At 47.0% G+C, this 26,396-nt stretch overlaps 2 protein-coding genes across 2 annotated transcripts; one reads left to right on the top strand and one right to left on the bottom strand.

Annotated features, from left to right (window-relative positions):
• Window positions 1-1,134: 1,134 nt before the first annotated feature.
• Window positions 1,135-16,361, bottom strand: LOC116982904 (uncharacterized protein F13E9.13, mitochondrial-like). Its single transcript, XM_033036459.1, has 6 exons — window positions 16,188-16,361; window positions 15,434-15,516; window positions 9,785-9,965; window positions 8,107-8,257; window positions 3,453-3,580; window positions 1,135-1,592 (listed from the first exon to the last, which is right to left on the bottom strand). The coding sequence occupies exons 1-6, from the start codon at window positions 16,258-16,260 to the stop codon at window positions 1,402-1,404; spliced, it is 807 nt and encodes a 268-aa protein (XP_032892350.1). The 5' UTR covers window positions 16,261-16,361; the 3' UTR covers window positions 1,135-1,401.
• A 269-nt stretch (window positions 16,362-16,630) lies between these two features.
• Window positions 16,631-25,315, top strand: ccne1 (cyclin E1). The gene is made up of 12 exons (XM_033036458.1): window positions 16,631-16,675; window positions 17,382-17,426; window positions 17,514-17,598; window positions 17,685-17,744; window positions 19,189-19,346; window positions 19,450-19,585; window positions 21,230-21,376; window positions 21,459-21,554; window positions 22,253-22,387; window positions 23,272-23,383; window positions 23,505-23,662; window positions 24,822-25,315. Exons 2-12 carry the CDS (start codon window positions 17,413-17,415, stop codon window positions 24,936-24,938), a joined length of 1,218 nt encoding a protein of 405 aa, XP_032892349.1. The 5' UTR covers window positions 16,631-16,675; window positions 17,382-17,412; the 3' UTR covers window positions 24,939-25,315.
• Window positions 25,316-26,396: the final 1,081 nt, after the last annotated feature.

Below are 26,396 nucleotides of genomic sequence, written 5' to 3'. Positions count from 1 at the left end.
GTTTCGAGTTGAGACCCTACTTTAGAGTCTCGACTCAAAACGTCAACGATTCCTTCTGTTCAGAGATTCTGCCTGTCCCGCTGAGTTACCCCAGCTTTTAGTGTCTATTTTGGTTTGGTTTGGTTTAGTTTAGTTTACAGATACAGTGCAGAAACAGGCCTTTCGGCCCACCGTGTCCGCACTGACCAGCGATCCCTGCACACTTGAATGGTAGGGAATGTCAGGAATGGTGGAGAAAGGAACTGCAGATGCTAGTTTAAACCAAAGATAGACACAAAAAGCTGGAGTAACTCAGTGGGACAGGCAGCATCTCAGGAGAGAAGGAATGGGTGACATTTCGGGTCGAGACCCTTCTTCAGATTCTATAAGGAGAACGTCCCAACGCTATAAACATCCTCGTCCACGCATTTCTCCAATGTTTGTCACAATAAGAAATCAGTCTCTGTATATTTGGTTAAAAAAGAACTGCAGATGCTGGAAAAATCAAAGTTGGACAAAAATGCTGGAGAAACTGATCAGTCTGAAGAAGGGTCTCAACCCGAAACGTCGCCTATTCCTTCTCCCCATAGATGCTGCCTCACCCGCTGAGTTTCTCCAGGATTTTTGTCTACCCTGTATATCTGGTTGGTCTTTTTTTTTGCAGGGATCGGACGCTGCAACTGGAGAATGTATTCTGGCTGTTCAATGCCAGTCTGCCCAAATTCTGTGTCTTTCCCCCTGCGATCCCCGCACACTAACACTATCGTACACACAGGGACAATGTACATTTACAACAGAGCCAATTCACCTACAAACTTTCAAGAGAGAGCTCTTGAAAATAGCGGAGTCAGGGGATATGGGGAGAAGGCAGGAACGGGGTACTGATTGGGGATGATCAGCCATGATCACATTGAATGGCGGTGCTGGCACGAAGGGCCGAATGGCCTACTCCTGCACCTATTGTCATAAACCTGCATGTCTTTGGAATGTGGGAGGAAACCGGAGCACCCGGAGAAAACCCACGGGGAGAACGTACAAAATCCGTACAGACAGCACCCGTAGTCAGGATGGAACCCGGGTCTCTGGCGCTGTGAGGCAGCAACTCTACCGCTGCGCCACCGAGCCGCACTAATATACCATGCTTTGTTCTGAATATTCAGTGACATATTTATTTCAATAGTTTTTATTTATTTCAGAGTTCAAGTAAATCCCATTTTAGAATCAAAGGAAAATATACAAGTGATTTAAATCTTCATGCATTCAAGTCAAACTCATTGAAATTAATACAGACGATGAGAACACAGTGAAGGATGAATACTGATTGTGGCAGCATTAAAATGAAGTTAGTTTAGTCGAGGTACAGGAGCAATCTCGATGTTGCTTCAACAAACTGCTGTCGGGCTGTCGGAGGAGATTTGCTTTTCATTTCCTCAGTTGGTGTATTTTGGACATGAATTTCTTTATTCGTTCAGTGTCCAGTTCATTGGCCCAATATCCTGCTTTCTTAAAATGTGAACCAATGATGAAGCCGTCTGCAGCCATGTACTGCTCCATGTTTTCATAGCTCACACCTGAGCCAACCAACACGGGAATCTTCAAAGCTTCTTTAACCTCTGCACAGAATAGAGGATGCTCATGTATAATATTAACACTAATAAATGTTACAATATCAAATGCCTCGTTTTAGAGAGGACTAAGAACTTGAAAATAAACTTTTCAACTTTAACGTGGCGGCTCGGTGGCGCAGCGGTAGAGTTGCTGCCTCACAACACCAGAGACCCTGGTTCCATCCTGACTACGGGTGCTGTCTGTACGGAGTTTGCACGTTCTCCCCATGACCGTGGGGGTTTCTCCGAGATCTTCGGTTTCCCCCCACACTCCAAAGACCAGGTTTATAGGTTAATTGGGTTGGTATAAATGTAAATTGTTCTGAGTGTGTGTAGGATAGTGCTAATGTGCGGGGATCACTAGTTCACACGGACTCGGTGGGCCAAACTAAACGAAAGAAATAGCATAATACAGCCAAATCATTTAGTTTAGAGATACAGCATGGAAACAGGCCCTTCGGCGCAATGTGTCCACACCTACTAACGATTACCCTTCACATTGCCTCATAGCACTGGAGACCATGGTTCGATCCTGACCATGGGTGCTGTCTGTATGGAGTTTGCACGTTCTCTCTGTGACCGCGTGGGTTTCCTCTGGGTGCTCCGGTATCCTCCCACATTCCAGAGACGTGCGGGATTGTAGGTTAATTGGCCCTGTGGAAATTTCCCCTTGTGTGTAGGATACGGAAGTGGGATAACATAGAACTAGTGAACAGGTGATGAATGATTGGTATAGACTCAGTGGGCCGATGGGTCCGTTTCTACGATGTATCTCTAAACTAAACTAAACCAAGAAACCAGCTACAATCACATTATCAGGTTCTATGTAAGACTGTAAGATTGGGTCTGAAGAAGGCTTCTGTCCCGAAACATCAGCTATTACATTTCTCCGGAGATGTTGCCTGACCTGCTAAGTTACTCCAGCACTTTGTGATTACCTTCAGTATAAACCAGCATCTGCAGTTCCATGTGTTGGGAGGAACTGCAGATGTTAGTTTAAACCAAACTAATAGACACTAGACAATAGGTGCATGAGTAGGCCATACGGCCCTTCGAGCCAGCACCGCCATCCAATGTGATCATGGCAGATCATTCACAATCAGTACCCCGTTCCTGCCTTCTCCCCATAACCCGACTCCGCTATCTTTAAGTGCCCTATCTAGCTCTCTCTTGAAAGTTTCCAGAGAACCGGCCTCCACCGCCCTCTGAGGCAGAGAATTCCACAAACTCACAACTCTCTGTGTGAAAAAGTGTTTCCTCATCTCCGTTCTAAATGGCTTACCCCTTATTCTTAAACTGTAGCCCCTGGTTCTGGACTCCCCCAACATCGGGAACATGTTTCCTGCCTCTAGCGTGTCTAAACCCTTAATAATCTCATATGTTTCAATAAGATCCCCCTCATCCTAAATTCCATAGTATACAAGGCCAGGCGCTCCATTCTCTCAGCATAAGAATATACAAAGAATATACAAACAATGATAGACTTGGAGTCATAGAGTGTAGGAAGGAACTGCAAATAGACACTAATAGCTGGAGTAACTCAGCGGGACAGGCAGCATCTCTGGAGAGAAGGAATGGATGACGTTTCGGGTTGAGTCCCTTCTTCAAAAGTAGGGTCTCAACCTGAAATGTCACCCATTCCCTCGATCCAGAGATGCCCCCTATCAGTCTGAAGAAGGGTTTCGGCCCGAAACGTCGCCTATTTCCTTCGCTCCATAGATGCTGCTGCACCCGCTGAGTTTCCCCAGCAATTTTGTGTACCTTCGATATTCCAGCATCTGCAGTTCCCTTTTGAACACTGCTGCCTGTCCCGCTGAGTTACTCCAGCTTTTTGTTTTCTATCTTCGGTTTAAAGGATGCACGTACCTTTCAGCTGTGCAGGATCAGTCTCCTGCCCCGTGGCTATTCCGGTCACTATGACTCCGTCAGCCAGGAAGAATTCAGCAGCCCTACCGGTCTCTGCTATACTAACGTCTGCAGTCAGGGCGTGTGAGCTGGAAACAAACCAGTCAAACTAAATGCATGATTTCAGCAGCAGACATGTTTTAACACTGACATGCTTGTGTTTTTCAGTTATGGAGGAACAAGACCAGGTAGCAATTTAAAGACAAGAGTGAGGACTTTAAAGTGGAGACATGAGTGTATTGGCAGACCTTCAGCAGCTCTAGAGACGGGAGACTGGTCAGCAGGGAAATAGGTTTCATGTGGATGGGGATGAAAGATGGAAACATTCTTGAATAAAACACAAAGTGCAGGAGGAAATTAGCGGCTCGGGCAGCATCTGTGGAGGGAATGGATAGATGACATTTCTCGACCAAAAACGTCATCCATTCCTTCTCTCCAGAGATGCTGCCTGTCCCGCTGAGTTACTCCAGCTTTTTGTGTCTCTCTTCGGTTTAAACCAGCATATGCTGTTCCTTCCCATACACAGATGGTGTTTTGAGTCAGGACCTTTCATCAGACCCAACCCGAAAAATGCTGTCTGTTTATTCCCTCCCCAGATGCTGCCTGACCCGCTAAGTTCCTCCAGCACTTTGTGTTTTGATCTAGAATCCAGCACTTGAAGTTCCTTGTGTCTCCAGGGAATGGATTCCCACTGAGCAACGCTCAGGAAAATGGAAAATCCAACATCTCAAGTTCAAGTTCAGGTGAGTTTATTGTCATGTGTCCTTGTATAGGACAATGAAATTCTTGCTTTGCTTCAGCACACAGAACATAGTAGGCATTTACTACAGAACAGATAAGTGTGTCCATATACCATAATATAAATATATACACACATGAATAAATAAACTGATAAAGTGCAAATAACAGAAAATGGGTTATTAATAATCAGAGTTTTGTCCGAGCCAAGTTTAATAGCCTGATGGCTGTGGGGAAGTAGCTATTCCTGAACCTGGTTGTTGCAGTCTTCAGGCTCCTGTACCTTCTACCTGAAGGTAGCAGGGAGATGAGTGTGTGGCCAGGATGGTGTGGGTCTTTGATGATACTGCCAGCCTTTTTGAGGCAGCGACTGCGATAAATCCCCTCGATGGAAGGAAGGTCAGAGCCGATGATGGACTGGGCAGTGTTTACTACTTTTTGTAGTCTATTCCTCTCCAGGGCGCTCAAGTTGCCGAACCAAGCCACGATGCAACCGGTCAGCATGCTCTACTGTGCACCTGTAGAAGTTAGAGAGTCTTCCTTGACAAACCGACTCTCCGTAATCTTCTCAGGAAGTAGAGGCGCTGATGAGCTTTCTTGATTATTGCATTAGTGTTCTCGGACCAGGAAAGATCTTCAGAGATGTGCACGCCCAGGAATTTGAAGCTCTTGACCCTTTCAACCATCGACCCGTTGATATAAATGGGGCTGTGGGTCCCCCTCCTACTCCTTCCAAAGTCCACAATCAGTTCCTTGGTTTTGCTGGTGTTGAGGGCCAGGTTATTGCGCTGGCACCATATGAACAATTGCTCGATCTCTCTTCTATACTCTGACTCATCCCCATCAGTGATACGCCCCACAACAGTGGTGTCGTCAGCGAACTTGATGATGGAGTTCGCACTGTGATTGGCTACGCAGTCATGGGTATAGAGTGAGTACAGCAGGGGGCTGAGCATGCAGACTTGAGGTGCTCCCGTACTGATTGTTATTGAGGCTGACACATTTCCACCAATACGGACAGACTGTGGTCTGTGAATGAGGAAGTCGAGGATCCAATTGCAGAGGGATGCACAGAGACCCAGTTCTGCGAGTTTGGTAACCAGCTTGGAGGGGATGATTTTATTAAATGCCGAGCTGTAATCAATGAATAACAGCCTGACATATGAGTTTTTGTTGTCCAAGTGGTCCAGAGCGGAGTGGAAGGCCAGCGAGATCGCATCCACCGTTGATCTGTTGTGGTGGTAAGCGAACTGCAGTGGGTCCAGGTTTTTGTCGAGGTAGGAGTTGATTTGCTCCATGATCAACCTCTCAAAGCACTTCATCACCACCGGCGTTAGTGCCACTGGTCGATAGTCATTGAGGCACGTCACCTTACTCTTCTTGGGCACTGGTATAATTGATGCCCTTTTAAAGCAGGTGGGGACCTCAGACCTCAGAAGTGAGAGGTTGAAAATGTCTGTAAAAACTCCAGCCAGTTGGTCTGCACAGGTTTTTAGAACACGACCGGGTATACCATCAGGTCCAGGTGCTTTTCGGGGGTTCACCCCTCTGAAGGATTCCCTGACGTCGGCCTCTGTGACTGAAACTGAAATACCATGACAGCGAATGGGGGCTCGGGAAGGCACATCAGTATTCTCCCTGTCAAAGCGTGCGTAAAACGCATTGAGCTCATCAGGGAGTGATGTTTCGCCGACATTCGAGCTGCCTCCTGGTTTCACCTTGTAGGAGGTGATTGCATTCAGGCCCCGCCAACAGCTGCCGAACATCTGTCTCATCCTCCAGTTTGGAGCAGAAGTCCCTTTTGGCCTTTTTTATGACCGTACCAAGGTCGTATCTGGACTTCATGTAGGCCACTGTATCATTGGAAGTGAATGCCCTGTGTCTGGACTTCAGAAGAGTGCGAATCTCAAAGTTCATCCAAGGTTTCTGATTGGGAAACACTCGGAAGGTTTTTGTAGGGATGCAGTCCTCCACACATTTCTTTATGAAGTCTGTAACGACTGTGGCGTATTCGTTCAAGTCCGTTGCCGAGTCCTTGAACATTGCCCAGTCTACAGACTCCAAACAGTCCTGGAGTTGTTCCTCTGCCCCCCCCCCCCCCCCCCCCCCCCGACCAGCTCTGTGCTGTCCTCACTTCTGGGGGTGCGCTCTTCAATTGCTGCATGTAGGCAGGAAGAAGCAGCACCGCGGTATGGTCGGATTTACCGAAATGAGGGCGAGGGATAGAACGATAGGCATTCTTGATGGTGGTGTAGCAGTGGTCGAGGGTGTTAGGTCCTCTGGTGCAGCAGGAGACATGTTGGTGGAAGTTAGGGAGTGATTTCTTTAGGTTTGCCTTATTGAAGTCCCCAGCAATGGTGGTAAATGCCTCGGGGTAAGACGTCTGGTGTTTGTTGACCACGGCGTGCAGCTCCTCCAGTGCCAGACGGACGTCTGCCTGGGGTGGGATGTAGACCGCGGTCAGGATAATGGAGGTGAATTCCCTTGGGAGGTAGAAGGAACGGCACTTCACCGCCAAATGATCGAGGTGTGGAGAGCAGGAGTTGGACAGGACTGCCACGTCTGAGCACCACGCAGAGTTGACCATGAGGCAGACGCCCCCTCCTCTCCCTTTTCCAGATGCCAGGGTACGGTCCATATGGTGGATGGAGAACCCTTCAGGCTGGACCACTGAGTCTGGGGAGCTGGGGGTGAGCCATGTCTCTGTGAAACAGAACACAGAGCATTCCCTCAGCTCCCTTTGATAAAGCAGCCTTGCCCTTAAGTCCTCCACTTTGTTTTCAAGGGACTCTACGTTGGCCAGTAGGATAGTAGGGAGAGGGGGCCGAAGTCCCCTGCGCTTCATTCTGACCTGAAGTCCTGCCCGTCGGTCACGTTTCCGGACACAATGGAGGCTTCCCCTTTGTTTCCAGGTACTGTAATTGCTGTACCTGCTGTTTCTGCGGACCTGCGCTGGAACGGGGATTCCCTCACAGACGGCAGCTCCAGCTCCGTAACGAACGGGGGTTCCCTCAAAGTCGGCAGCTCCAGCTCCGTTGTTCCTGGAAGATCCAGCCCGTCGGCTCTGGGGGTCATCCCGGGGTCTCCAGGTACCGTACCTGGGATCCTCAGTCGGGTCGGGAGTTTCACAGCCAGCGTGGGAAAATTTAAAGTCTGGGGCTCCCGCAGCTGCGGGAGATCGCGAAATTGCGAGAGCCTTGAGGTGCTCAAGCAGCTTGTCCGAAACGGCACCGATTTCTGCCGTTTTTCTGATCCAGGTAAGTTGTTGGAAGTTGTAGTTGAGCCTTTTATGTTCCGGAGCTCTGCAAAAGTCGCCGCAGGCAGGCTCCAGTTACTACAAATGCAAAAGAACAGCAAATGTTGGCAACACTCAACAGATCAGGCATCATCTGTGGAATCAGATGCTGTCTAAACATTGCACGTCATAGAGTCAGTGATACAGTGTGGAAACAGGCCCTTCGGCCCCACATTCCCTCACGTCCTAGCTACACCTGAGCCACCTGCTGCGTTTGGTCCATATCCCTCCAAACCTGTCCTCTCCATGTACCTGTCTAACTGTTTCTTAAAGGTTGGGATAGTCCCAGCCTCAACTACCTCCTCTGGCAGCTCGATGCATACACCCACCACCCTTTGTGTGAAAATGTTACCCCTCAGAATAGAAACATAGAAAATAGGTGCAGGAGTAGGCCATTCGGAGCTTTGAACCTGCACCGCCATTCAATATGATCATGGCTGATCATCCAACTCGGTATCCTGTATCTGCCTTCTCTCAGGCCAAGCACTCTTTATCGGAACAAAGGAGAATACTTCTGCAGCTTGTTGAATGCTTTGAATATGCTAATTACTGGGTAGAAATAATGACTGATATCAACAGTACCTGTGCTTTTTCTTAATGTCAGCAAAGATTTGAATGTTCTCAGCTCCTATTTGCTTGCGGTATCTAAGCAGGTCGCTAGCACATGCATCTAGAAACCCTTCATCTGAAATTTGTGAGAACACAAACCCTTCAGCCCGAATAAAATCAGCGTCTAGGAAAGAAATAGATGGAACGTTCAATTTGTTTATTCCTGAGAGTAGACATACTCTAAACGAGAAATTATATAGGAGGAAAAAATAGCTGGATGTACAGGTGAGTCTAGTGTAGTTTAGTTTAGGGATACAGCATGGAAGCAGGTCCTTCAGCTCATTGAGTCCACAGCGACCATCGATCACTGTACACTAGTTCTACCCTACACACTTAACCTACAAACCTATACGTCTTTGCGATGTGGGAGGATGTGGGCACCCTGAGAAATCCCACGTGGTCACAGGGAGAACGTACAAACTCTGTACAGGCAGCAGCTGTAGTCAAGTTTGAACCCAGGTCTCTGGTGTTATAAGGCAGTAACTCTATTGCTGCGCCACTGTGCTCTGGTACTGTCCCTTTCACATTAGTTAATTCTCTTCTGAATTTAAGCTGTTGTAGGACTCAAGGAGTTGGACAGGCTCATTGCCAGAGACACTTTAATGTCAGATTGGTGAGTCAAGGAAAATATGTGGCTGTTAGAGAACAGAGAAGTCACTTCATGGTTGGACAAGTAAAATGGAAGATATTACTACAGCTTGTTAAAATTGCCATGTTTAAAAGATGCTTTTGATTTATGAATCTTACGCATGCAGATTTTTAATATAATTGTTGTTTTTGTGTAGTCTTGTCTTGTGGCCATCACTCCCGAAGAGACCACGGACTGTACTGGAACTATCCTACACCTACTAGGAACATGTTTTACATTTACCAAGCCAATTAACCTACAAACCTGTACGTCTTTGGAGTGTGGGAGGAACCGAATATCTCGGGTAAAACCCAAGCAGGTCACGGGGAGAACGTACAAACTCCCTACAGACAGCACCCGTGGTCGGGATCGAACCCGGGTCTCCCGCGCTGCATTCGCTGTAAGGCAGCAACTCTACCGCTGGGCCACTGGTATAAGATTTCTATTAGGTTTCAGGGTGGATAAACAAACCAACCAAAGAATGAGAGGAGATTTCATTGAAACTTAAATAATTTGCTACCACAAATAAAGACACAGAGTGCTGGAGTAACTCAGCGGGTCAGGCAGCATCTGTGGAGAACAGAGATTGGTGATGTTTCACAGAGTGCTGGAGTAACTCATTGGATCAGGCAGCATCTGTGGAGAACATGGATAGGTGACGTTTCAGAGTGCTGGAGTAACTCAGGAGGTCAGGCAGTATCTGTGGAGAACATGGATAGGTGACGTTTCACAGTGTGCTGGAATAACTCAGCGGGTCAGGCAGCATCTGTGAAGAACATGGATAGGTAATGTTTCGGCTCAGGATCCCTCTTCAGACCACTGAAGGGGCCCAACCTGAAACATCACCTATCCAATGTTCTCTAGAGATGCTGCCTGACCCACTGAGTTACTCCAGCATTTTGTTTTATGTTCAAGACCCTTGTGTGCCTGTGATAACAGAGGTTGTTCTAACTTCTAAACGCACGCGCTCCATTTAACAGGTGATCTGGGCTCGGGAATGGAATTGTTCACATATATACAGACCTGTGGCCAGTGCGACGGCCATGGCTTGTTGATTGGCTGCAGAGAGCATCTGGACACCGAGAGGAAGGCTGGGGTAAGACTGTCTGACTGCAACACAAATGGCGGTCATGATCGCTGTCACCTCCGGACCCACTCTTGGACTGTAGGGAATGTCGTGCATGTTCTCCACAATCAATCCATCCTTTGGAACACCAGACAGATCCAGGAAATATATATCAATAAATATATTTGAACATGATCATCTTTACCATATCAACCAATTCCAATCTCTAGAACATAATGGTGCTTTATGGTCACACATGCAAATGCAGAGGGGAATTCCTCTCTTACAAGCTGTCCACTAAACAGAGTATTGCCATTCCCAAGCACAATCCCTCAATTAGCAAAATGTACAGACTTAGTCCATAAAATTGTAAAAGTAATGACATTGCTTTTCTTTCTATCCCATTTTGGACATTGGCCTTTGTCTCCAAGAAAGCTCAGGACTATATTCTGTATCTTGCACATTGCTCTATCCATTATACTGAGTTTGAATTGATTGTCTAGAGATGGCGGGGCCTCGCGGCAGCGGCCTCTGCAATCTGTCTGTCTTTAAAAACATTGTTGAGTGTATAGTTTGGTTGTAGTTTATATATTGTTTTTAGCTGTGTATATGTGAGGGGGCGGGGTGTGGGGTGGAAACTTTTAAATCTCTTACCTGTACGGGGGCCCGACCCTTTCTCTGTCGGGTCTCCGTTGTCATTGGGGCCTAACACCGTGGAGTGGCCTGCAACCGGAACGACCTGGGGGCTCCAGTCGTGGAGCCTGCAGACTCACCATCGTGGAGCTGGACGGCTTCGGAGCGTGGAGAGGTGTGGTGGCGCACGGCTGCGACCCGACTTCGGAACTTTGCAGGCTCCAGCCGCAGGCCCGGTGGACGATGACATCGGGAGCTCACGGGTCCCTGGTGGGAGATGGCTTTTTGGAGCCCTCGCAACGGCAACTTCTCCCGCCCGAGTTGCGGGGTTGAAAACGACCCGGAGCGGGGCCTTACATCGCCCGGTGCGGCTTTAACAGCCGCGGGACTTGCCATCGCCCGCCGGGGGCTTTAACATCGGGAAAAGAATTGAAAACAGGGTAGAGGCAAGACTTTGCCTTCCATCACAGTGAGGGGGAGATTCACTGTGATGGATGTTTGTGTAAATTGTGTTAGTTGTGTCTTGGTTTCTTTTCTTGTTGTATGACTGCAGAAAACAAATTTTGTTTGAACTTCATTTAAGGACAATAGACAGAATTGTATTGTATTGTATTTACCTTTAGTATTATCTGATCTGATCTTTTCACTGTACCTCGTTACAAGTGACAATGGCAAACCTAAACCTAAAGGTTTTTCAGAAAATAATATTGATCATATAATTATTAAATTAACCAATTGTTTACTTAAATCACTGAGATTATTCTAAGTGCAGAATAACACTGAAGTTATGAATCAATAGTTTTTAAAATTTCAAATCCTAATTCTGTTTCTCATTTTAGGTTAGTTGAGTTTATTGTCAAGCTTTTGTTCTGTGCTAACCAGTCAGTGGAAAGATAAAACATGATTACAATCGAGCCATTCACTGTGTACAGATACAGGATAATGGGAATAACGTTTAGTGCAAGGTAAAGCTAGTAATGTCCATTCAAGGGTCTCCAATGAGGGAGACAGTAGTTCATGACTGCTCGCTAGGTGTTGACAGAATGATTCAGTTGCCTGGTATTTACTCTGGGCACAGAATACCACCTTGCTGTCAGGTCAGCAACCTGATTCTGATTCACAAATAATATGCATGAATATTTTTAATTTAATCTTGGTCTTTATGGGATTGTCTATTCGATTTCAGGGTGGATAGGCAAACCGACCACAAAATGAGTCAAATGATTCTTGCAGTGTTAGTTGGGGTAGATGCAGATAAATTGTGTAGGAAGGAACTGCAGATGCTGGTTTACACCAAAGATAGACATAAAATGCTGGAGTAACTCAGCGGGACAGGCTGCATCTCTGCAGAGAAGGACATTGTCAACATGGCCTGGCCAGGCCGATCACTGGAACTGACACAGTGCCGCTGCCAGGACAACGGGCCTATATGGCAAAGATGAGATTCTGCTTTTTTTAAACAACTTTCTACTTAAATCATGTAAAATGGCGACAAAAACATGGTGAATCTTGTGTACTGTCTCAGTGTAATCTACAGTTCCTACACTCTTATACTTAAATATGATTACGTATATGTGTAGTAAGTTTTTTACTGAACAGTATGCAAGAGGGGTACCTAGGTACATGTGACAATAGAGTATCATTGAACATTGGAGTGTACAATCAGTGGTCACAAACTCAGAATAAGTGGTCGGCTTGAGATGAAGTGGGCTGTTAATTCTCAACTGTTGAGTTAATTGAAAATTTATCAATAGATTTCTGAACTCTGAAGAGAATTGAGGGTTATATGGGGATAGTACAAGGTAAAAATAAGCCATGGTCTCACTGAATGGTTTTAGACGGGAAAGCTCCAAACAACTTATGTCAGGGTAGACACAAAATATACATCCTGTTCAATGTATAGTTTGTTGTTTTAATATTGTTTTTAGCTGTGTATATGTGGGGGGGCGAGGGAAACTTTTAAATCGCTTCCCTATACGGGTGACCCGACCTTTTCCCTGTCGGGTCTTCGTTGTCGTTGGTGCCTAGCACCGTGAAGCGGCCTCCAACCGGAAGGACCTGGCGGCTCCAGTCGCAGAGCATGCGGACTTACCATCGTGGGGCTGGCCGGCTTTGGAGCGTGGAGAGCTGTGGTGACGCACGGCTGCGACCCGACTCCGGAGCTCGGAGGCTCCAGTCGCAGGTCCGGTGGACGGTGACATCGGGAGTTCGCTGGTCCCTGGTGGGAGACCGCTTTTCGGAGCTCCCGCAACGGCAGCTTCTCCCGCCCGAGTTGCGGGGTTGAAAATGACTCAGAGCGGGGCCTTACATCGCCCGGCGCGGCTTTAATGGCTGCGGGACTTGCCATTGCCCACCGGGGGCTCCAACATTAAGACCCGGAGTGGGGCCTTACATCGCCCAGGCGCGGCCTTAAACGGCCGCGGACTTGCCATCGCCCGCCGGGGGAAGAGAAGAAGGGGAGAGACAAGACTTTCCCTTCCATCACAGTGAGGAGGAGATTCACTGTGATGGATGTTTGTGTAAATTGTGTTGGTTTGTGTCTTGGTGCTTTTCTTGTTGTACGACTGTAGAAACCAAATTTCGTTTGAACTTCATTTGATACATAGAAATTAGGTGCAGGAGTAGGCCATTCGGCCCTTCGAGCTTGCACCGCCATTCGATATGATCATGGCTGATCATCCAACTCTGTATCCATCCGGAAGTGGCGGCGCTGCCTTGCAGCTGCGGCTCGCCTGCAGTCCGTTTGTCTTTTCTGTTTTTTGTTTTCTCTTGTCCCGTTTTTACAGTTTATTTCGGTTTATTTAGTTGTGTATGTGTGGGGGGGTAACATGTTTTTTTACTTCCTTCGGGGGGGATGCGACCTTTCCTGCCGTATCCCCCGTCTCCGTGTCCGTCTGCGCTGAGGCCTATCGCGAAGCTGGGGGCCTCCAACTGCGACCGACCTCGAGGCTGTGGAGTCAGAGCCAGGACTTACCAACGAGGCTGGCCGACTTCGGGGCTGTGGTTGCGGTGCGACCCAACTTCCGACCCGACTTTGGAGCCTCGGAGGCTCGGCCAGTGGGCCAGTGGACGACATCCTCGGGAGCTCGAGTTCTGTTTTCCGGAGCTCCCGCAACTACAGCTGCGTCCGCTGGACTGGAGGACGGCAGCTTCGGCAGCTTCGACCGCCCCGGCCCGTTTGCGGAGCACGGATTCAGCCGCGGGACTTACCCACCATCACCCAGCGGGGTCACAACATCGGAGGCTTGGATTGCCTCCGCGCAGAGGGAGAGCAAGGAGGGAAGAGACAATGACTTTGGGACTTAAACTGTGTTGAGTGTTTGTTATTTATTCTATGTTATGACTGCAGGCTAAACCATTTCGTTGCACTGAAAAGTGCAATGACAATAAATTGAATCAAATCAAATCCCGTACCTCCCTACTCTCCATACCCCCTGATCCCTTTAGCCACAAGGGCCACATCTAACTCCCTCTTAAATATAGCCAATGAACTCGCCTCAACTACCTTCTGTGGCAGAGGTTCAAATGACAATAAATAAATTGTATATTGTATAATTGTAAATGCTAGAGTAGCTCAGCGGGACAGGTAGCAATCTCTATGGAGAAGGAATGGGTGACATTTCAGGTCGAGACCCTTCTTCAGTCTGATGAAGGGTGTCGGCACGAAATGTCACCTATCCATGTTCTCCAGTGATGCTACCTGACCCGCTGGATTTCTCCAGCTCCAGCATTTGCAGTTCATTGTTCCTATCTCTGTGGTCAGTGTCACCACCTATCTCTGCACTGATACATTCTGTCATCACCCCCCTGCGCTAAAACAATCTGCCACCTTCTTAGACCCCCTTCGGTCGTGGCTAACCATGAGTGTCTCCAGGGTGCTATTCCCTATATGGAGGACGCCAGTGCGTGACTTTGTTTAACGTGGGGAGACTGGTGCACAGACAGCCACCCCACAGTCGTTGACAGATCTGGGTCAGGATCCAGTGACATGGAGTCCAAGACGACCGGAGACCCTTTTCTGCTGCAGCCTTCATCCACCTTCCTAGCCATTGTGACTAAGGTCAGCCATCGTCCTCCGCCTGATTCCTGGGATGGCAGGACTTTCATATGAAGAAAGACTGGATAGACTCAGCTTGTACTCGCTAGAATTTAGAAAATTGAGGGGGGATCTTATAGAAACGTACAAAATTCTTAAGGGGTTGGACAGGCTAGATGCAGGAAGATTGTTCCCGATGTTGGGGAAACCCAGAACAAGGGGTCACAGTTTAAGGATAAGGGGGAAGTCTTTTAGGACCGAGATGAGAAAAACATTTTTCACACTGAGAGCGGTGAATCTGTGGAATTCTCTGCCACAGAAGGTAGTTGAGGCAAGTTAATTGGCTATATTTAAGAGGGATGTTTAAGAAGGAACTGCAGATGCTGGAAAATCAAAGGTACACAAAAATGCTGGAGAAACTCAGCGGGTGCAGCAGCATCTATGGAGCGAAAGAAATAGGCAACGTTTCGGGCAGAAACCCTTCTTCAGACCCTGGGAGGGAGTTAGATGTGGCCCTTGTGGCTAAAGGGATCAGAGGGTATGGAGAGAAGGCAGGTACAGGATACTGAGTTGGATGATCACTCATGATCATATTGAATGGCGGTGCAGGCTCGAAGGGCCGAATGGCCTACTCCTGCACCCATTTTCTATGTTCCACCGTTGAGGTCTTAGTTGCCACCATACACTGAAATATTCTACCACCCCACCTTCCTGCACTGATATAATCTGTCACCCCGCTCTGTATTGACACCTTCTGCCACCAACCCCTGTACTGACACATTCTGTCACCCCTCGCCCTACTCTGACGAAGGGTCACCCATTCCTTCTCTCCACAGATGCTGCCTGTCCCGCTGAGTCACTCCAGCATTTTGTGTCGATCTTTGTGATATAATCTGTCACCCCCCCCCCCCCCCCCCATGGCGGCCCCGCTACTCACGATGTCGGCCTCCATGTACACGGCTGCCTCCTCGCACGCCTTCTCCACTATCTGGGGCACGGAGAGGCTGTGCCGCGGCGCCCCTGGGGGGGAGAGGAGAGGGTGAGGGTGAGGATGAGGGTGAGGATGAGGATGAGGGTGAGGGTGAGGGTGAGGGTGAGGGTGAGGATGAGGATGAGGATGAGGGTGAGGGTGAGGGTGAGGATGAGGGTGAGGGTGAGGGTGAGGATGAGGGTGAGGATGAGGATGAGGGTGAGGATGACGGTGAGGATGAGGGTGAGGATGAGGGTGAAGGTGAGGGTGAGGGTGAGGGTGAGGGTGAGGATGAGGGTGAGGATGAGGATGAGGGTGAGGGTGAGGATGAGGGTGAGGATGAGGGTGAGGATGACGGTGAGGATGAGGGTGAGGGTGAGGATGAGGGTGAGGATGAGGATGAGGATGAGGATGAGGGTGAGGATGACGGTGAGGATGAGGGTGAGGGTGAGGGTGAGGGTGAGGATGAGGGTGAGGGTGAGGGTGAGGATGAGGATGAGGATGAGGATGAGGATGAGGGTGAGGATGAGGATGAGGATGAGGATGAGGGTGAGGGTGAGGATGAGGGTGAGGGTGAGGGTGAGGATGAGGATGAGGATGAGGGTGAGGGTGAGGGTGAGGATGAGGGTGAGGGTGAGGGTGAGGGTGAGGGTGAGGGTGAGGGTGAGAGGGAAGGGGGGGGGAGGCGGCGCTGGGAGCGGGCGGGGGGTCCGGGCCTCACCTGGCAGCGCCCGCAGGTGCACCATCCCCAGCACGGCGCAGCGCACCGAAGCCCACAACCGCTGTAGCCGCATAGCGGCGGCCCCCGGGCCCCGGGCCCCCGACCTGGGCCACAACCAAATGTACTAGAGGAGCTCCTCTATAATCTTTGGCCACAACAGGCCCGAGCGACCGTGGGGAGGGGCTTGTCGATGGGGGTGGGGCCGAAGTGTGGGGGTGGGGCCGGGCGATGGGGGCGGGGCTTGTCGATGGGGGCGGGACCGGGGGTGGGGGCGGGGCTTGTCGATAGGGGCGGGACCGGGCGATGGGGGTGGGGCCGGGCGATGGGGGCGGGCCTTGTCGATGGGGGTGGGGCTTGTCGATGGGGGCGGGGCCGGGCGATGGGGGTGGGGCTTGTCGATGGGGGCGGGGCCTGCCGCGCTCGACTCCCGCCACGGATTTAAAGAGGCCGGCGCAGGCGCGCTGCGGAGAGAGTGCTGGCGGCTGCGGGTGAGCGCGGGAACGAGAGACCAAATGATGGAGGGAAGAGGAAGAGGAAGAGGAAGAGAAGGGCTGTGAGGGGCCGAATGGCAGCTGACAGGGGAGAGGAGGGTAGCGGGACAAGGGATGATGAGGGTCATAGGATGACTGGCGGGGTGAGTTAGGAGAGGAATGAGGGGCTGAATGGTTGTGCGGAGGGAGAGGGGGATGAATGGCGGTGGTATGGGATAGCAGCTGAAGAGGGGCTGAATGGCTGCAGAGGGGGAGAAGGACGGATGGTGGCATCGTGGTGAGGAACTGGATGGTGGTGGTGAGGAACTGAATGGTGGTGGTGGATGATAGGGGTGGGATGAGAGGCTGAATGGTTGTGGAGAAAGGAGAAACCAAATGGTGGCGGAGAAGAGTGGGGGATGTGAAGGCTTGATGAGGAAAAACCTTTTCACCCAGAGTTGTGAATCTGTGCCACAGAAGACAGTGGAGACCAATTCACTGGATGTTTTCAAGAGAGAGTTAGATTTAGCTCTTGCAGCTAAAGGAATCAAGGGCTATGGGGAGCAAGCAGGAATGGGGTACTGATTTTAGATGATCAGCCATGATATATTGAATGGCGGTTCTGGCTTGAAGGGCAGAATGGCCTACTCCAGCACCTACTTTCTATGTTTCAATGTCAGCGAGGGGATTTGACTGGCTCTCACCCTGTCCCTCTCACTCACAGGACGCCTTTCACCCACACAGCTGCTTGGAGGATGCCCAGGAAAAGGTGCGTGAATGCCCATGTAACCGTGCCCCAGTCTGTGCTGTGAATTGCCATGGGTTTAAAGCCTTTTATTTTTAATTCAACTTTCAGTGCAAGAACAGAAGAACATTCAACAAAGCCAGCCAAACCTGACGAGGTACTGCGACCCAGAAAGCGAAAGACATCCGCTGCAATTGTGAGTACCTGCACACCAGTGTGACATAGCCCAGTAGTGTGTGACATAAAACTCTGACTTTGGTAATCTGTATCCTTTGATCGTAGTGTGTGCAAGATTTGGATAAAATTAATGAAGAATGGGCAGTGAAACCATTTGAACATAAGGTATGCCATGTTGGGTTCATGTTTGATATCGAAATGCCAATTTCTGAAGAAGGGTTCTGATCTGAAACATCACCTACTTTTTTTTTCAGAAATGCTGCCTGATCTGCTGTGTTGCACCAGCATTTTGTGTCTATCCTACTAATTTCTCTAGCTGCAAATACTGAACAATCTGCTCCTATAAAGGCAGGACACTGTCCTTTCACCATTTTGCATAAACTGGATTTTATTGTGGCATTTAATTTTATTTTGCCTGTATACATCAGCCTAGATCTTCTGGGACCTTGAGGGTTAAGTTCTTATAGTTGCCCAACTTGCTGAGTTTCTCCAACATTATTTTTGCTCAAAATCCCAGCATCTGCAGTTCCTAATCTTGGATCTATTTGGGTTTCTAATCTAGGAACAATGGTTAGGAACTGGAGATGAAGACCTTGAGCATTGTTCCTAATCTAATTAATAGAAATTAATGAAGCTAAATTTCCTAGGCAATTCATTCCTTTCCACCAATCCTGAATTATTATTTCCTATTTGCATCGCCTATTCCTTCTCTCCATAGATGCTGCCTCACCCGCTGAGTTTCTCCAGCATTTTATTTCTACCTTCAGGATAATTATTGTTCACTGTTGCAGGCTTTCACAAGTTCCACATTCCCAACACTTGCGTAGCCTCATCATGGAATGACATGGATAGTTTAGACAGCAATGTGCCTTCCCCAAATGTCATCAGTTCACACAGCAGTTGCTCGAATAGCAATCACCAGTTTCATTGTCCCTTCTATTGTCCCCTCCTGTTGGCTCTTTGATTAAATCTAGAATACTTGCGATTCTTCAGCTGGTTGAAATGGAACTCTCATCAGATGTTTGCGTGGCTTCTGAGTAACGTAATCACGTTTTAGCTTGCAGGCAATCGGGAGCATTTTGTCACTACAACGGTTGAAATGACTGTCAGCAATTCACCGGTCAGAGTTGAGACTTTCTTAAGGCAGTTATAAAATCAGTAATACTGCTAAAGACAGACAAAAAAAGCTGGAGTAACTCAGCGGGACAGGCAGCTTCTCTGGAGGGAAGGAATGGGTGATGTGTTGGGTCGAGACCCTGCTTCAGATTCGACCCGAAACGTCACCCATTCCGTCTCTCCAGAGATGCTGCCTGTCCAGCTGAGTTACTCCAGCTTTTTGTGTCTACCTTCGGTTGAAACCAGCATCTGCAGTTCCTTCTTACACAATAATACTGCTGTACCATTTCACCCCTGTGACAGTGAAAGGTGATGTTTTGGGGGACACGGCAAAGCAGGATCTTGACTTTTCCATCATAAAATGTTTTTGTACCTACTCCCAGGAACAAAAACCGATGTGTACGCAAAAACAAAGAATTTCACTGTACCGTCATGGCACATGTGACAATAAAGTATCTATATTATGCATTTGCAAAATTGACTTTAATTGCAGGATTGTTGGAAAATTAACACCAACTGCGTGAGTCCGTACAGATTCATTTCATCGCGGAAAAATCCAGATGGCAACATTACAGCGTACTCGACAAGTAATTGCAAATTCAAAAGTGTATTGGTCACCCCAGCTAGAGCTTCACCATTACCAGCCTTGTGGTGAGTTTATTTACTTGCACTGTACAATTGTGCATATTCCAAGTTATCTATTATCCATGTTACCAGATAATACACTATCATTGTATTTTTGAAATATAAACAGCTGGGCCAATGGAGATGATGTATGGAATGTTCTTCTGAAAAAGGAACAGATGTATCTGAGAGACAAAGATTTTTTCCAAAAACACCCACTCTTGCAACCAAAGATGAGGACAATTCTTTTGGACTGGCTAATGGAGGTAAGGGCTCCCTCCACGTGGAGAATTTGTTATCATGGTTTGATTTTCATTTCAACAAACACGTCAATCTGTCTTGGGAAAGATGTTTTCAGTCAAATTCTAAAGCCATTGTTGTGTTATTTGTGGATGTTGGCAAAGCTCATTGCTTGTTTCTAGTTGTCCTTTAACCTGTTCAGTGCCATCCCTGAGTATACTCTAGTCATGGCCAATACATAGAAACATAGAAACATAGAAATTAGGTGCAGGAGTAGGCCATTCGGCCCTTCGAGCCTGCACCGCCATTCAATATGATCATGGCTGATCATCCAACTCAGTATCCCGTACCTGCCTTCTCTCCATACCCTCTGATCCCCTTAGCCACAAGGGCCACATCTAACTCCCTCTTAAATATAGCCAATGAACTGGCCTCGACTACCCTCTGTGGCAGGGAGTTCCAGAGATTCACCACTCTCTGTGTGAAAAAATTCTTCTCATCTCGGTTTTAAAGGATTTCCCCCTTATCCTTAAGCTGTGACCCCTTGTCCTGGACTTCCCCAACATCGGGAGCAATCTTCCTGCATCTAGCCTGTCCAACCCCTTAAGAATTTTGTAAGTTTCTATAAGATCCCCTCTCAATCTCCTAAATTCTAGAGAGTATAAACCAAGTCTATCCAGTCTTTCTTCATAAGACAGTCCTGACATCCCAGGAATCAGTCTGGTGAACCTTCTCCAATAGTGGGGGGAAAAACATGGCATGTAAACAGGTTAAAGTTGGGTCAGCAAGCAGTTGCTCTAGTCCTTGTTGGAACATTAGGGTTTTGATCTACGCGAATAAAGTCCATGTTAGGATGGTTGTGTGAATAATTCAAGAATGATAGTTGCAATATAAAAGTAGACTTGAGTCCTCCAAGCAGGAGGTGAGAAATTTGGGAAAGGCTAAATATTGGAAAAATAAGTTGTCATCCAGCTGTCCGTGGAGAGTTGATAACCCACTGAAAACCGGAAAGAGTGAATGGTATAATTGTCCAGAGAGAAGAGCCAAGAGTGTTTTATTGTCATGTGTCCCAGATAGAACAATGGAATTCTTGCTTGCTGCAGCACAACAGAATATGTAAACATAGTACATAACGGGAGAAAAAAAGTTTAGTGTGTGTGTATATCCACGCACACATACTCAATAAATATAGTGCAATAATAATAATAGTCTGTTGTATTTCAGAGCTTTTTTTGATGTTGTGTTTAATAGCCTGATGGCTGTAGGAAAGAAGCTGTTCCTGAACCTGGACATTACAGTTTTCAGGCACCGTTCTTCCCAATGGCAACGGTGAAATGTGGCCAGGATGGTGTGGGTCTTTGATGACGTTGGCAGCCTTTTTGAGGCAGCGACTTCGATATATCCCTTCAATGGTGGGGAGGTCATGGCCTGGGCAGTGGTCACAACTTTTTGCAGTCTTTTCCGCTCCTGGACGTTCAAGTTTCCGAAACGGGCCACGATGCAACCAGTCAGTATGCTCTCCACTGTATGCTCTCCACATACTGAGAGGGGAATTGTACACGGCCTTTCATTATTGGTTTGCAGGAATGCTTTTACAAATTTAAGAAATAACTAGAAGCAGTTGTAATGGAAACATGTTAACTTCGATTTTTTTTTAAACTATTGGAAAGGTTTGTGATGTCTACAAGCTACAAAGAGAGACGTTTTATTTAGCACAAGACTACTTCGATAGGTTTATGGCAACACAGAACAACGTTGTGAAGACCCGATTACAGCTTATTGGAATCTCAACTTTATTTATTGCTGCAAAGCTGGAGGTACGGAAACATTTACAAGCAAGTGAAGTGTAGTATCTATTTCCAAGTAACAACAGAACACTTAATTCTACCACTTTTGCAGGAAATCTACCCACCCAAGTTGCACCAGTTTGCATCTGTAACTGACGGGGCTTGCACCGAAGAAGAAATTCTTGACATGGAACTTGTTATTTTGAAGGTAAAATTAAAAGTATTATAAAATTAAAGTATTTCAAATAATGACTAATATACAAATTGGCTGAAGAAATAGAATACACGGTTTTGTACCACCTTGAATGGAAAGACATTAAAAATGATCTCTGTTCAAGAAGGAACTGCAGATGCTGGAAAATCGAAGGTAGACAAAAGGGAGAAACTCAGCGGGTGCGGCAGCAGCTATGGTGCGAAGGAAATGGTGATGTTTCGGGTCTCGACCCTTCTTCAGACTGATGTCGGGGGGGGGGGGGGGGGGTCTTGACCCGAAACGTTGCCTATTCCTTCTCTCCATAGATGCTGCCTCACCCGCTGAGTTTCTCCAGCACTTTTGTCTACCTTTAAAAATGATCTCCATTGATTCCAAGGGTTTAAGAAAGAAATGCAGAAGCTGGAAAAATCGAAGGTAGACAAAAAATGCTGGAGAAACTCAGCGGGTGAGGCAGCATCTATGGAGGGAAGGAATCGGCAACGTTTCGGGTAAAGACCCCCCCCCCCCCCCCCCGACATCAGTCTGAAGAAGGGTCTCGACCCGAAACGTCACCTATTCCTTCTCTCCATAAATGCTGCCTCACCCGCTGAGTTTCTCCAGCATTTTTGCCTACCTTCCAAAGTATTTACAAATGCTGCCAGTTGAGCTGAATTGTATACAACAGTTTATCCAATGTTTTCTCATTATTCTAGGCTCTCAAATGGAGTTTGTGTCCTGTCACAGTTGTGTCTTGGCTTAACATCTACATGCAAGTTGCTTATTTGAAGGAAATGTATGAAGTATTGGTACCACAGTACCCCCAGGAAATATTTATTAAAGTAATGGAGGTAAAAGCATCTTGAGTTATTTGTTTTGGCTACTGTTTTAAGTTGATAACCCACTGAAATTCTTTGCCTCAGAAGGCAGCGGAGGCCGGTTCTCTGGAAAGTTTCAAGAGAGTTAGATAGGGCTCTTGAAGATAGTGGAGTCAGGAGATATGGGAAGAAGGCAGCAACGGGATACTGATTGTGGATGATCAGCCATGATCACATTGAATGGCGGTGCTGGCTTGTAGGGCTGTATGGCCTACTCCTGCACCTATTGTCTATTGTTGACAAATCCCGGGTCAGTAATATCTCAATTTGGCATCTGTGGCTCAAACAACAAATTACAGTAAAAATCAACATTTTTCATGGTTTTCTGAAGAAGCAAGTAGAACAAAATTACTGCAGGACTGTCTGAGTCAAAACCATTATCAAGAATGCAGAGGTTACATACTATTGGAAAAAGCATCTCGCTCTACCTTTGTACACGTGACAATAAACTAAACTAGAAACAAGTTTCATCCTGAATGACGTTGGAATTTTAAATGTATATTTTTAAAGAATGCATTCAAATAACTTTGCCCCCAATTGTGAAGAATCTGGGAGATGTGCAGTATTGCATGGACTTTCACCTGACTGCAGGAAATACTAGGCTAGGTTTCCATAGATCCCTGTACATGCACAGAATGGAATTGGCTTAACCACTTCAACGGACTGGTGTTTGTAGGGGTTGTGGAGGTGGTGCAAGGAATATTCTTATCCTCGACCCAAAACGTTGCCTATTCTTTCGCTCCATAGATGCTGCCTCACCAGCTGAGCTTTTTTGTCTTCCTTCTTAAATACCCAGTCTCTTCTGCTTTTGAAGGTGTTGCATTAATAACAGCCAAACCTCTTTGTTCTCTCCATAGCTGTTGGATCTCTGTGTCTTAGACCTCAAGTGTTTGAAGTTCCTTTATGGAGTTGTGGCAGCTTCAGCTTTGTATTTCTTTTCTTCCTGTGACTTGGTTCACAAAGTATCAGGTAGGATTCTTACTAGCATGCAACAAACTCTTTTCACTGCACCTAGGTACATGTGACAATAAACTTAAACTAAACTGTATAATGTACATTTATTTCAATTAACAATCTAATTAATGTTTAGGTTTTGAATGGAGTGAAATAGAAGGATGTGTAAAATGGATGATTCCTTTTGCCATGACCTTAAGGGAAGCAGGAAGCATAAAACAGAGGAATTGGAAAGGCATCTACCCTGAGGATATGCACAATATACAGCCGCACTACAACTATTTGATATTATTGGTAGGTTTTGCATGCACACAGGACTAGACATGTTATAACTGTTAACTTGCACCTATTGGTACAAAATGAAGGGGGGAGGGGGGGGTGAATGGAACATGCGACATCTATGGAGATCATAGATACTGATCAGTCTGAAGAAGGGAATCGACCCAAAACGTCGCCTATTCCTTCTCTCCATAGATGCTGCCTCACCCACTGAGTTTCTCCAGCATTTTTGTCTACCTTTGATTTTTCCAGCATCTGCAGTTCTTTCTTAAACAGTTAGGTCTTTAGTCTAAGGTACACAAAAATGCTGGAGAAACTCAGCGGGTGCAGCAGCATCTATGGAGCAAAGGAAATAGGCAACATTTCGGGCCGAAACCCTTCTTCAGACTTTTAATCTTTAGTCTATTTCTGATCAATCCTGTAAATATTCAAGTGGTTGGATTAATTATTTGGGTGACACTTGGTGCATTTATCCTGTGCTAATGATGATAACATGGTCAGACACTGAAATGTCACTAAAGAGGCATGTCACAGTTTGGCTACTCACCACGTGATTGAAGAGCAGGCATGCTGTGTCATAGACCTGAACAATATTTATCATTGGCATCACTGGAAATATCACCTGCAGGCTTCTGCTGGATCTTGCCTCTGTAATTTGGCTGTATTCCTTTGTTTTACAATAATGATTAAACTCAAGTATTTCATTAAAGTATTGAAATTATAAAAAGCAAGCACCATCAAGGTAACATCTGCAAACTGTTAAAGGTATTCCCTCTTGTTGAATTGAAATACAGCAAATCTTAGATCTTTCACATCATAAGACAAAGAGCAGAATTAGGCCACTCAGCCCATCGAGCCTGCTCTGCTCATCTATTTTTCCCTCTTAACCCCATTCTCCTTCCTTCTCCCTGTAACCTTTGGTCCCTTACTAATCAAAAACCTATCAATCACTGCTTAACAAATACCCAATGACTTGGTCTCCACCATCAGCAGTGGCAATGAATTTCACATTCACCACCTTCTGCCCAAAGAAATTCCTCCTCCTCTCTATTCTCAAGGTACATCCTTTTATTCTGAGTCTGTGCCCCTCGGGTCCTAGACTTTTCCACTGGGGGAAATAAAATAATTGTTTCCAGTTAACCTAATTAGCTAATACTTTGCATTATTTCTAAAGGACAAAGCTCATTCGAAGCAGGTGCTGCTACTGGAGCAAAGTTCACCTGCATTGCCAGGTCTTTTAACCCCACCACAAAGCGGCAAGAAGCAGAACTACGGGTGTGGCTCCTTGTGAAACCGAATTCAACAATGACATGGAGTGGGTGAATGTTTCATGCTTAGGAATCCAAATGCGAATATGCTGTAATGCAAGACCAGGTGGGACTTGATTTGTGTGATATTGAAAGCTGAACGCGGCCAGGAATTGGACTTGCATTCTTCCAGTGGCTGTGTCACGTAATTCTGGATGTTAAAGATAAATTATTTGTTTTTAATATTGACCTTGTCGCCAAAAACTCCAACCAAATAAGGAGTACTTTTGAGTAATCCTTTAAGCTGCTATGGAGGGTGGCTCTGATAAATGATCAGTAAGGTTATAATATTGATTTATAAAATTGTTTATGAACTTTAAGCTGCTATGTTTATTTCAAATAAAGGTACATCTACACTCTTCGCCCTTTGTTTCATTTCTATCGATTGAAAAGGCAGCTGGCTGCACAGACAAAGGGATGCAAGTCTAAGTTCTACCCAAATAACGAGTGGTCAAGTGGCAGCAGCGTATGGGCTTTTTAGCGCCACCTGTGCTCATGATAGGATTAGAATTAGGCCATTTGGCCTATCGTCTACTCCGCCATTCAATCATGATTTATCTTTCCCACTCAACCCTATTCTCCCGCCTTCTCCCCATAACCCCTGCCACCCCAGGTACCAGCCATGCATCGCCCCCTCCCCACACTCCATGCACCTCCCACGCTGGTTATATCCCACACTCTGCGTTTCACGCCTGATTATATCCCATGCTCTACCCTCCCCACCCTCCTCCATGCCCCATTCTCCACTCCTCCTGGACACCCTGCCACCCCCACTCTCTGCTTTATCTCTGGGAGCTGGTCACCATGTGCGGTCTGTACCCACCCCTCCACACCACATGTGTAGGAAGGAGCTGCAGATGCTGGTTTATACCAAAGGTAGACACAATCTGCTGGAGTAACTCGGGCCTGGTGCTCATCTCTGGGGGTCATGGTCCAAGGATAAGTAGGGAAACTCTCTTAAATCCAAACTCTAGTGTAAACGGAGACTTTTTAAAGGCTGTACTCACCGATCCAACTTTTATATAATAACTAGACCAAGTGCAGACCCGTTGGGTCTGTTTACCCAACGCGCGTTTGCGGGGGTGGGGGGGGGGGGGGAGGGTGAGGCGTCACACTAACCACCTGGGTCTATTGGGTTGTTCCTCCAAAGCACGGTTGCGGGGTGGGAATCTGGCTGGGGCTGGTGCAAAGGCATATGTAAATGGATCCATTCCGATTGGACATATGTGAGCATTGGGCATTGTGACATCACACGATGGAACGAATCAAAAGGCAGAAAGGCAGCCGGACGCCAGGCGGCATCCACAGACTTTTATATAATAGATAGATAGATAGGACATTTTTTGGTACATCAGCAAGTTATTAGAAAGTCTTCTTTTATAGATATAGACTGTATCTTTTATAGATATGGACTATATATTTTATAAATATAGACTAGAAAA

The sequence above is a fragment of the Amblyraja radiata genome, chromosome 17 (genome assembly GCF_010909765.2).
Source record: "Amblyraja radiata isolate CabotCenter1 chromosome 17, sAmbRad1.1.pri, whole genome shotgun sequence".
In the NCBI taxonomy this organism is placed as follows: domain Eukaryota; kingdom Metazoa; phylum Chordata; class Chondrichthyes; order Rajiformes; family Rajidae; genus Amblyraja; species Amblyraja radiata.
The sequence above is the reverse complement of the archived record's forward strand: the minus strand, read 5'-3'. Positions and strand labels throughout refer to the sequence as shown.

Bases quoted from the DNA above. Each gene is read 5' to 3' on its own strand.
- LOC116982904 (XM_033036459.1), bottom strand. From the start codon at position 16,260: ATGCGGCTACAGCGGTTGTGGGCTTCGGTGCGCTGCGCCGTGCTGGGG. The intron at 15,517-16,187 runs GTGAGGCCCGGA...TCTCCCCCCCAG, and splicing joins GCACCTGCGGGCGCTGCCAG to GGGCGCCGCGGCACAGCCTC. The intron at 3,581-8,106 runs GTACTGTTGATA...GTTTGTTTCCAG, and splicing joins GACATTAAGAAAAAGCACAG to CTCACACGCCCTGACTGCAG.
- ccne1 (XM_033036458.1), top strand. The intron at 19,586-21,229 runs GTAAGGGCTCCC...ACTATTGGAAAG, and splicing joins TTTTGGACTGGCTAATGGAG to GTTTGTGATGTCTACAAGCT. The intron at 21,377-21,458 runs GTACGGAAACAT...CCACTTTTGCAG, and splicing joins TTATTGCTGCAAAGCTGGAG to GAAATCTACCCACCCAAGTT.